General features: G+C 36.9%; 1 protein-coding gene across 1 annotated transcript in view; it reads right to left on the bottom strand.

Annotated features, from left to right (window-relative positions):
* Nucleotides 1-12708, bottom strand: part of RNF217 (ring finger protein 217) — a 133626-nt gene that overhangs the window by 14851 nt on the left and 106067 nt on the right. The window contains exon 4 of the mRNA XM_027848639.1: nucleotides 1676-1877. Coding sequence (XP_027704440.1) covers nucleotides 1676-1877 — 202 coding nt within the window. The remainder of the gene's footprint in view (nucleotides 1-1675; nucleotides 1878-12708) is intronic.

The raw sequence follows: 12708 nt of genomic DNA, 5'->3' as shown, positions 1-12708 counted from the left end.
GGTCAAATCAGACTAGAGGTTCTTACCCTTTTTATGTGTATGGACCTGTTTAGTGGTGTCAGCCTATGGAAACTTTCTGATAATAATATTTGTTTTCTACACTCATAGTTGAAGGAAATGCTAAATTGTCAGTTAAGAGATTAGTGAAAATAAATATGTAATTTCCCCCCCATTCAAGTTCATGGTTTCCCTAAATTAGATAATCTCTAATATTTGCTCTAATTTAGTAATTCCAGGACTGTATCCTATCTGGCTCTCAAATATCCTTGGATCATGCAATTTGGCTCTTTAGTGACATGATGTCATTGGTTCTTTCTCTAGATACTTGCAATCATTTTCCTCTTTCTATAACCTATCTCATGAGTCATCATTTATTGAAAATTCATCTGCAGGTCCATATCCTTCAGAAAACCAATCCATATTAGGTGGAGCAGAGAATTTAATTCTCCCTTCAGCAATACTGTTTCTCTACCACTTGAGAGAATAAAAATTGAATAATGAATAAGCTAAATAGGAGACTCACATGTGGTCCAGCTTGTTGCTTGTATCTTTTATACATTTTGCTTACTGAAAAGCACATTGGGGGTGCTCAATTAAGCAAATAAGCAAAGAAACACAAATGCACATTTTAATGGACTTTTGTTGGAATATACAGCTAAAGAAGGTTTTTCCTATTTGAATAGGTCTTCCCAAACATAAAAATTGTCTATTTAAAAAGAAAAACCCATCTGCATGTGATTAAGAAAAGTATATTACACTTGCCTTGTGAAACAATAATTTGGTAGCAATATAAGGTAGAGATGAGGCATGTGAAAAAGAAGAAACATATAGAAACATATCTCTGAGATTTCTACCAATTCTGATTTCTACCATCCTCAACATATATATCCTTTGCAGTTATAAGTTGCCCGTAAATGGATTTGTAAATAGATTCTACAAATAAATCCATATCCCAATGATGAAAGTCTGTATTGTTACCTTCATTTGAGAACACAATGTAATTGGTTAAAAAAAAACATGTCATAAAATTAGAAAGGCGGGGGAAATGTCAAAGAAAACATTTCCTAGGTTTTTAGAAACATGACATAAAAGTCCCATAAATACTCTAAAATATTCTAAAAATAGCCAAGTATTTGATTTATAGATTGGGAAGAAGGGTCCTCTTTTCAACAAAAGCAAAAATTCTCTTCTTTTTTAATCTTCTGTAATTTAAAGCAATGGCATTGAACAAGAGTAGCATGAAGAGAAAGTCTAATAGTACAGACGGAGAAAAACATAAAAGAAATGCAACTGAGACAAAATTCTGATTACAAAACCCAAGTATATCTTTTAAGAAGCCACCTTCTTTCCCCATAAAGAATATTTGGTGGAATACCACCTTACTTTCTGAAAGACATCAATTCATTCAAATGCTGCAAAAGCCTACAAAGAAAAGTTTAAAAGGTTAGCACCTGAGAAATGAAATTGTCTGAAGTATGGACTTCAAATTAACTACTTGTTTGTGTGTAAGAAAGAGAAAATAGTCTAACTGAAACAATGGAGATAGGGGTGCCAAAGAAAATTATATAAATTCACTTGAATTTCCATTTGATTCTTTAGCCCACAATTTTGAGACTGATATTTAAACTTCTTGTTTCACGTGGTAGACTTCCGGAAAATCATGTTATATACTTACCACATACTGAGCCTCGCACTAATCTCCTTAAATGCGGTCTTTCAGGGAGGTAGCGATATTTGCATCCAAATATACTGAGGTTTGATGTGTGGTCTCCAAAGAAGCGGAGCTGGCGATATCTCTCCCCACAGCGGTAACAGAAATTAGTGTTACATTGTGAACAGGTCATGTGATCACATCCTTCTGTTCTCTGGATATGGATCTTTATCAGCAAAACAGAAATAAAGAAAAAGGAAGGAAAAATTATTAAAATATTTATTAAATTAAAACCTAGAAAATTATCTGGAAAAAAGGTAACTAAGTTTATAGATACAAAAAGCATCTATCAATACATTTTATAGTATATCTATTTACTGTCAGAGCCTCAAGCAGTTTTTATTTCATATATACATATATATGTATATATGCATATACATATATATGTATATATATGAGATAAAATCAAACCTAGCCAAAGCTGTACTCGTGCCAGATAGTTTAATTTCACAAAAAAACTCATATATTTTAAGTAAGTCCATCAGTACACAAGCATTTATTAAATTTTTACTAAGTACCAGGCATTATGCTAAGGGCTAGGGATCTAAAGAAAGGTAAATATTACCTGAAGAAGGTAATATTTCTGCTAAGTTTTGAAAGAACGCAGGAAACTAAGAGACATTTATGAGGCAGCCAACCATTTGCAGGCATGGGGGATAGCCAGTATGTAGTCAGGAAGACAGGAGTGTTTTCCCTGAAGAACTGCAAGTAGGCTAGCATAGCTGGATCATAGAGTGTACAGAGGAGAGTAAAGTGTAAAATGACTGGAAAATTAGGAAGTGATCAGGATATGATGAACTTTAAATGCCAATAATAGTTCATAGGAGAAGGAACTACTGGAATTCACTGAGTAAGGGGTGACATGGCCAGACTTATGCTTTAGAAAAACCATGTTAGCAACTGAAAGGGGTAATGGGTTGGGACATTTTTAAGGCATGATCAGGATGAAATTCATGCTTCAGAGAGATACAAGAGGCAGAGGGTTCAGTTAGTAAACTATTGCAATAATCCGGGTGAGATGTGATGAGGGCCTAAATTAGGGTTATGACTGCATGAGTGTGGAAAGAAGGGCGCATATGCAAGAGAAGTTGTGAAGGTAAGACCCAATGAGGGATTGGATAAGTGGAATGAGTACAAGTGAGGAGTCATGAATGAAATAGGTTTTGAGCCTAGGTGAATGGGAGGAGGTATCCTCAAGAGTAATAGGGAAATTGGGAAGAAGGGAGGGAAAATATGAGGAAAATATGAATTCTGTTTTGCATAAGTTGAGTTTGAGATGTTTACAAGACATCTAGTTTGAGATGTCCAAAAAACAGTTGCTGATGGACTTACTGATGCTCAGGAAAGAGAATAGGGCTGAATAAAATAGATCTTGGAATCATCTGTATAGAGGTGATAATTGATCCTATGAAAGCTGGTGAGATCCCTAAAGAAGACATTAGAGAAAGAGAAAAGAAGGAAACCTACGACAAGAGCCTTGGGGTGGGGGGTGGGTGATACTGAGAGGAGGGAATAGTCCAGAGGTGTGCTGATAAATGTTTAAAAACCAGCTCTTTTTTTAAAAAAAAAGTATACTCAACACACTTTTAAAATATGCATTATTAACATTTTCTCCATTAAGTCTAGACAACCAACAAAACAATAAATCAAGCTCTCACTTGCAGCACTTGCTGATGTCTGAGGTGTAAATGCTTACACTGAAAATTTAACACTTGGCCTTTAGAAGCTGGTATTAGCTGGCTTCATCACATCCCTGAGGGACACCCATATGGAAAACAAGCAAAGCAGACTCAAAAGGAGTGGTCTACACAAGGAAGATGAGAACAGTGTCACAAAGACCTAGAAAGGAAAGAGTATCCAGGAGGATAAGGTGATCAATAGTATCAAGGGCTGCAGAGATGTCATCAGGAAGGATGTTGATTGAAAAAAAGTTATTTGATTTTATAATTAAGATATCCCTGGTAACGTTAGAGAAGGCAGGTTTCAACTGAATAATGAGTTGGGAAGCCAGATTGAAGAGGGTTTCAATTGGAATGAGATAAGAGGAAATGGAGGCTATGATCACTGATGACTTTCTCAAGACATTTAGCTACAAAAGGGAGGAGGGATAATAGTAAGATAGTAAATAAGAAGAGAATATAGGACAATAACCAATGGGGATGGTAGGATCAAATAAGAGGTTTTGTTTTTGTCTTTTTAAAGAATGGGAGAGACATGGTATTTTTGTAGGCAGCAGGGGTGACAGTGAGGACAATTTGCTAGAGAAAATGTGAGAGAATGAGGTCAACAGTACAAGCAGAGGGATTAGTCTTGGCAAGGAGAAAGGTATTCTCTATATCTGAGACCAGAGTGGAGGAGGAGATTGTAAAAAACTGTTAGTTCTCAGGGAAAAAATAGTACTCCATGACTGTTATCCTATTTTCCTGACAAATTAGATAATTATATGTTGTACTGCTTCCTAGAAGTGAAAAATTTTAAGGGATGATCAGAATGAAACCCATCCTTCAGGTATGAAATTGAATAAATGACTCCTTTAAAGACTATTCCAATTCTAAGATTCAACGATAAATTGTATCTTCTGTATGTTCTGCCTGTTGGCAAGCAAAATTGTGAGTGTTCAATTAAACAAACATTTATTAATGTAAAAGCACTTTGGCAACATCTGGGAATATAAAGATAAAATTAGGCAGTCTTTTCTTAAAGTAAAGTTTTCCAAATTGTGGGGGGCAGGGCATGAAACAATGGATAAAATTATTGGATATTTTTGACAACTCCCACTTAAAGGCATTCAATTTTTTTCAATGAAGACAAAATTCAAATCAAAGTCAACAGGTGATACAAACAAGGACAATTTATACCAAATTAGAGCAAATGTAGTGCTGTGATTATTTCATACAGTATGCTATAAGGTCAAATTTGACTTGTTACATGTTAAATTTTAATGTGGGTACAATCTGCTACCATTGCGATCTATTACTATACACTTTTGAGGCAGCTTAATTGTGCTATCATGATGCTTGTTCAATTAAATGTAAAGTGTGTATGCTTGAAGTTAAATCATTTTTGAGTAAAATTTAAAAGTACAACAATCAGTCCTATTTCTCAACATCATTCATTTGGGTAAGTACAATATAATAAACCAGTTTCAAAAAAATCAAAACTGTAAAATGTTATAAACAGAAAAACTTGGGAATGAAGATATATACATGTATGTGTGTGCATATGAATGTATATATGATAAACTGAAAATTTCAATAAGTTTAAACCTGAAACACATGTTTTAAATATGCTAAATTCAATTAAGTCAATTGAGTTCTCTGAGTTATCAAAAACATACATTGGGAATGTTACTACTGTTCATGATCTTATTTATATGAAAGGAGGTTTGTTGTAGACTAAATACAGATATGATATAAATTAGTGGTGGAAAAATAATTATGAGTAACAATATTATCAATGATACGATGATTTTAAAAATAGAAAGGTTATTTTTTTTTCAGTTAACAAGCCTTTATTTTCTTTCCCTCTGACCTCCTCTTCCAATTGAAAACAAAAACAAAAACAAAATCCCTGTAACAAATATGCATAATCAAGCAAGATTAATTCCTGCACTGACCATGTCCAGAAATGTTTGTTCCAGTCTACATGCTAAGCTTATGAGGTCTTTGTTCAGAAATTCATTAGCCCTCTGAAACTGCGATTGGTTACCACCCCAAAATGATACCATACTATCTTTTATTGTTCTCTCCTGATTTCCCTGGCTCTTTGACTACTCTTTATTAATTTCATTTGTTAAATTCAATTGAATAAATGTATTTATTAAGGACCTACCATGTACAAGAAGGCACTATGCTGAGTACTATCAGTGCAAAGGAAAAAAGGAAATAGTCTCTTCAACGATCTTACACTCAACAGGGGAATACAACATACACATAAATAAGTAGCTGTGGTACCCAAGGTTCTGTCCTGGGCTTTATTTTCTTCTCTTTATATTCTCTTGGTGATTTCATGAGTTCCTCAAGGCTCACTTACAATGACTGTGCATATGACTACCAGCTATACATAGTAAGCTTTAATTACTCTCCTGAACTCTAGTCCCAAACCACTAACTGCCTACTGGATGTCTCCATTAGAATATTCCATTAAAATATCCAAAATGGAACCCATCTTTTCTTCTATATTTGTACTTTCTTCACATGACTTTTTCTTTTTCCTTTGAGTGTGCCACCATCCTTCTAGTCACACAGACTGGGTCTTTGTGGAGGCATATGCTTCTACTACTTTAGAAATTATGATACTAACAAATCATATCTCTACCACTCACTAGCAAACATTATTTTCTTATGGTAGAAGCATGTATGAGTATCTAATAATACTTGATTATATATATTTGAGTATATATTATACTAGTATATATTTGAGTTCACAGAACTCATTATGAATAGTAAATGTATGTCAGCGTAATGGGGGAGGGCTGGTTATCATATATCTGTAACTAGAGTGGGGCAAAAAGGATTTTTCCTAGGACAATTAAGTTTGGGAAAGTGCTAGGGTCCTGACAGTACTAGCAGTTATTTAGTAGCCTAGAAATAAATGAACTTAGCATCTAGTTACCAAGAATAATTTGTTAAAATAGGAAACTATAAGATGGTTATTCCAAACCTACCACATCTCATGTGAATTTCTAGGCCTACCTGCCAGCCAGCCAGCCAGCCATCTCTCCACCCCAAACCCCACCTCCCATGGAATATTTTAGAGAATATTTTTGTGCTATTCATCCCAGGAGCAAAAACTGTCAGTTATGACTCTGGTTAATAATAGTTAACATTTTATATAATGCTTTAAGTTTTCCAAATGCTTTACATAATTACATCGTGTGATCTCACAACTCTCCTATGAAGTAAGTGTTATTATCATTCCCACTTTATAGATGAGGAAACCAAGGCTGTAAGAGGTTAAGAGACTTGCCCAGGATCACATGGCTAGTGAGTGATTGAAACAGGACTTGAACGCAGGTCTTCCTACCTCCAAGTCCATTTTCTATGTTGCTTTCTAGTCACTGCCATGATCATATTACTACTTTACTTAAACACCTTTAGTTTTTCCCCACTGCTATAGAATAATGTTTAAAAGTTTGACCCCGAGATTCAAAAACACACAGACTCCTAACAATCTGGCCCAACCCACCCATCCTTCTCTCTTAAAACTTCCCTTTGTAGAGTCTACATCTCCAAACTCCCTCTTTTTCCTCCCCTTTCCCCTTTCTACACCTTTTTAATCCAGCCCCAATTTTTAGAATATGTATTTCTGAACCCCATTTTCCTAAGCTTTTTTTTCTGTTGAAGTCCCTCCTTGACTTCAAAGTATAGCTCAAATGTCAGCTTTTCCATGAAGTCTTCTCAGACTCTTCCCCCAGCAGAACTAATCTCACTCTCTCTGTCTCTCAATTTTTTTCTATCACCTTTCTTGGCTCTCCTTTGCCCAGAACACATTCTACTTTGCATCAGCCTTCTTTATGCACATACTGTATTTTTCTCTTCCCTTTTGGACAGCATGGCATAGTGCTAAGAACATTAGACTTAAGGGACAGGGAGGATGTGAACTAAAATTCTGCTTCTAACATTAATGAGCTCTGGGACCACAGGCAAATCTTGTAACTTCACTGACTCGTAGTTTCCTCAACTATGAAACAAGATACCTGTAGTGCCTATGTCATAGGGTTGTTGTGATAAATAAGTTAAAGTATGTGAAGGTTTTGCAAATCTTAAAGCTCTACATAGATGTCAGCTACTTTAGCTTGTGACTTCCCACTTCTGTCCAACACACAGCCACACACACCTAGTAGATGCTTAAAGAATATTGTTGAATTAAATCGAATTCCACCCAATGGTCCTAGTTCTGCCCTCTAGCCCCAGACAAACAAGCTAAAACTTTCTTTCACATGATAACCCTTCAGATACCCACAAAATGTTACTGGGTAACCTCTAGAAATGCTCTTTTTCATACTAAAGATCTCCAGTTCCTTCAGGTGATCCTTTCGCCCCACAGCCTCCTATAATAGAGGTCACATCCTGAAGAACTTCCACTCTGCCCTACCTTTCCATCTGCCCTTGGTGGCTGCCTCTCTGGAACAATATTTAAGAAACACCTCAGCCATGCTTCATTTTACTCCATCCTCACAGGCCACCTCCTCCAGCACCTTTTTTGCTTCACAACCTACATTAGAGACTGTAATCTGGTGGAACTTCTATTGGGAGGCACTGCTCTCCTGATTGGTGACTGCCTCTCTGGAACATTATTTTAGGTATGCTTTATTTTACTTTATTGTCTCCACAACCTCTCCCCCCACCAACCCCTGTTCTCCATTCTGGAACCAAGAACCAAGATCAAATCCATTATTCCTGGATGAGATATGTCAATCTACTCCTCTACAGCCCCATCTACCAGCTCAATTGCATGTCTATTAATTTAGGTATTTTACGTATTTTTAGATAACTCTCCATTTTTTGTATCTCTCCCTTCTTCATAGGGGTGGGCAACTAGGAGTGAAAAACTCTTAATTGGTTAATTTCGCTGAATTTTCCCTTCTCTTCTCTATTAGTCTTTACTATGTTGCTGTTGTTCAGTTGTGTCCAACTCTTAGTAACCCATTTGGGATTTTCTTGGCGGAGATACTGGCCTGGTTTGCCATTTCTTTCTCCGGCTCATTTTATAAATGAGGAAACTGAGGAAAACAGGATTTCAAGACTTGTCCAGGGTCACATAGGTAGTAAGTATCTGAGACCTGATTTGAACTCAGGAAGATGAGTCATCTGACTCCAGGCCCAGCACTCTTATCTGCTGCGCCACCTAGCTGCCTTATTTTTTACTATAAGGAGATGGCTTTTTAGTTAAGGAGGAGAGGGATATATGTGGAAATAAAGCTAATATTAAAACAAAAGACAATAATAGAAAATTTTAAAAATGTTTTTCTTCTCTATTTCACATTATAAATATCATTATCCTTTATGGAGAAAATAAGCAAAGTATGACTTGGCAACAAAAAAAATTTTCTCCATCTTTTTTTTTTTATCACTTCCTCTACCTGAAATAGTTCTGTCACTTCTCTGATCTTCTAGCCTCCCTCCCTTCCTCTGAATTAAAATCCTTCATAATCAAGCTCATGCATATTTTCCCAGACTTATTTCATATCAAGTATGTTAGCCAAATTGGCCTACTTTCTATTCCTTATATACCACCATTCTGTTTCTCGCATCTGTGCCTTTATACAGCTGTCATGTCAAATCATTAAGAACTTAATAAGTGTTGACCACATGCTAGGCACTGTACTAAGTGCTTAGGATACAAGATGGACTAGTCCCTGCCCTCCAGAAGCTCCCAATCTAATGGAGGAGATATCACAAAAACAACTATGTAGATATATACAGGAAAACTTAGAGGTAATCTCAAAGGCAAATACTCATATTATGGGGGACTAGGAAAGGTTCTTGCAGTAGGTAGGATTTTAGATGAGACTTGAAGAAAACTAGGCAAGCCAGGCGGTAGAGATAAGGAGGGAGAGCATTCTAGGCATGGGGGACATTCAGTGAAAATACATGGAGTTGAGAATACTTTTATGTGAGGAAAAGCATGGAGGTCAGTATCACTGGATCATAGAGTATATGGAATTGAAAAAAGCATAAGAAGACTGGAAAAGTGGGAAGGGGTTGGAAGGTTATAAAAGCTTTCAAAGCCTATATTTGATCCTGGAGGTGATAGGGAACCAGTAGAGTTTACTGAACAGTCAGACCCACATTTCAGGAAGACCACTTTGATAAATAAGTGGAGGATGTACTGGATTAAGGACAGACTGGAAACTGGGAGAATGAATAAAATAGTCCAGGTGTGCAGCTATGATGTCCTGCACTAAGGTGGTAACAATGTCAGAGGAGACAATGGGTCAAATACAAGAAATGTTGCGAAGGTAGAATTAATAGGACCTGGCAACAGATTGGATACAGGAGGTCAAAGTGTGGAGTCAAGAATGACACCTATGTTGTGATACTGGGTAACTGAGAGTGTCCTCAACAATAACAGTTTCAAATCTAGCCTCAAACACTTGGCACTTACTAGCTATGTGACCCTGGGCAAGTCACTTAACCCTGATTGCCTCGCCAAATGAACAAAACAAACAAACAAACAAACAAGAAACAGTAACAGTGAAGTTTGGAAGACAGGAGTTTCTTAGGGGGAAAATAGTGAGTATGATATTGGACATGTTGAGTTTAAGAAGTCTACGGGCCAACAAGTTTGAGAATGACTAATAGGCAGTTGGAGATATAAGACTGGAGGCCAGGATAGAGGTAGGGCTAGATAAAGAGATCTGAGAATTACTTGAGATGAGAATTGAATCCATGGAAGCCGATAAGATCACCCAGTGAGATAGTGCAGAGGGCAAAGAGAAGAGAATCCAGGACAAAGCCTTGGGATATACCAAAGTTATGATTTAATGAGAAGATCCAGCAAAGGATACCGAGGAGTGATCAGACAGGTAAGAAAACTAGGAGAAAGGAGGAGAACTAGTAATTCCCCCTATTCCTGAAATGCTCTCCCTTGTCACTTCTATCCCTTAGCATCACCAGGCATGCTTAAGGATCTACTCAGGTGCAACCTCTTACATGAGGCTTTTCCTGATCTCTTCTGGACATCCTTCCCCCTCCAACCTCACCCTCCTCTCGCCTCCTGCCTCCCACCTCCCCCATCATAAAGTGTAAATTCCATGAAGCCACTAGACAGCACAATGGATGGAACACAAACTAGAATTAGATAGAACTCAGTTCAAATCCAGGCTCAGACAACTGTCACCCTGGGCTAGGGTTGATTCCTCCTTTGCAAAATGAGAATAACAATAGTACCTATTTATCAGAGTTGTTGTGAAGGTCAAATGAAATAATATTTGTAAAGCATTTTGCTCGCTATTATTGTTTCCATTACTGTGTCGGTATCCCCAGTACCTAGTATATTATTATAATTACAGCTAACATTTATGTAGCACTTTAAGGTTTGCCAAGTGCTCCCATATTATCTCATTTGATCAGAGTAGGTTCTAAATAACTGCTTCTTGAATTGAGTTAAATTTATTATATTGTTTAAAAAAGGATCTTTTTATTTTTGGCTTATATTATAAAACTTAACATACTATTAAAGCATTATTGATATTCTTATAAGATTTTATATTTATGCAAAGTTACCTGCCCTTGTTTAGCACATCTAGCATATAATAGGTGCTTAATAAAGGCTTGTTCCCTCCCTTACATTTACTTTCTATACATATTTTAAAAATAAGAGTTGGTTGATAGCCAACTGTGATTTATTTGGACTGCTTCATTATTTTCATCCTCAGAGCAATCACTTTTGTCTTCATTATTTCATTCTTGAGTATGCATATCACTTTTGAACAGTGACTTTCTCAGTCAAATCTTACCTAAGGGAACCCCAACCATCCTTTCCCTTCTCCCAGCATCTTGGCAACAAGCGTGTCATACTTTGCCTGGATTTCCCCACCTTGTCTATCAACAATTTTCATATGGCAAGATCACTTCCTCCTAAGTTTACTTTCATTTCTACTTTGGCAACAAATTTCTCCTTATTAGTCAGGAATTACAAGTATAATAGTTCCTGTCATTGCTTCTTCTAAATCTCTGAAGGAGAAAAGTATTAACAAAAAAAGAATTGATCAGCAGCTATGCTTTTGTTTTCTTTTTAGCAGAAACTAGTAACTGTTGTTTAGATAGTGAAATTCCCTATTAGCAATATTCCTTCTAATTCTATGTATTTACCACTCTCCCTATAGGTAGCTTGTGCTCCTGAAAATGTAATTCTGATTACTCCCATTTGCTTGTCCCTCCCACCCCTAAACAACTTGCACTTTCTTGTCTCTGTGCTAGCTTACTGCTTCAGATCTAGGCAGTTGTCACATTCCATGGACTTTACACATGCAATGTCTCTGGAATCCATCTTCTTTCCAATCTCACTGTCAGTTGCTATAGGTCATACCCTGATTACTTATCCATAGATTACTGTAATAGCTTCCTAAAGCAGCCTCCCTTGCTTTAGTCTCAATTTATTCCAAATAATCTCAGCCATATCCGACTTCTAAAGTAGTTTGGATCATGTCCCTTCCTTACTCAAAACCTTCAACAATTCACTATTTTTTTAAGGAATAAACTCTAAATTCCTCAAAATGATATTCAAGATGATGAAGGTAATGTAAAAACAAAAAGTTCCAAAGGTAGAAATTCTGTCACATTTATTGTATCTCCTGCAGGGTACAGTGTATTATTCAGTAAGTATATAATTGAAGATATCCCTAGATTGGAAAATATGGTTCTGTGTATGGTCCTATGTAAGGCAAAATATTTTTTTTCCCTTCCTTAGAAGCACCATGGCATAAGTGGATAGGCAAGGCAAGACAACTAGCATTTATTAAGAGCTTACTCTCTTTAAGTCTAGGTACTGTCTTAAACTTTGGGGGATACCAATATGAGGGGGGGAAAAGCAGTTCCTGTCCCCAAGGTGCTGCCATTCAAATAGAAGAAAACATACAAAAGGGAGTAGAAAAGCAGGGATGAGGATGTGATGCTGGCACTGAGGGATGGTGTAGAAGTCAGGAAACGCAAAAGCAAAACAGGAAAGAGAATAAAGAATGCTTGACCTGGGCCCATTCTCTAAATGGAAGCCCAAGGAAGAAGTCACTAAGGGGAGAAGGGGGCTTATATGGTGGAGGGATGGTCCCAGGTAAGGAGGCCCTAGGTACTGAGGCAGCTGAGGCTTGGTGGCAAAATCTGTGAAGCCAAGATCAAAGCTGGGAGGGGAACGAAAGGGATTTATCCAGAAGGCAGGAAGATATGTGTTCTAATTCTGTCTCTGACACTGTGGCCAGAGGCAAGTTCCTTAACCTCTCTCAGGCTATTTCCAGGATCAAATAAGAGAATGCATATAAAGCACCTAGCAAATGT

The sequence above is a fragment of the Vombatus ursinus genome, unplaced genomic scaffold, assembly GCF_900497805.2.
Source record: "Vombatus ursinus unplaced genomic scaffold, bare-nosed wombat genome assembly UNPS02006779.1, whole genome shotgun sequence".
In the NCBI taxonomy this organism is placed as follows: Eukaryota; Metazoa; Chordata; class Mammalia; order Diprotodontia; family Vombatidae; genus Vombatus; species Vombatus ursinus.
The sequence above is the reverse complement of the archived record's forward strand: the minus strand, read 5'-3'. Positions and strand labels throughout refer to the sequence as shown.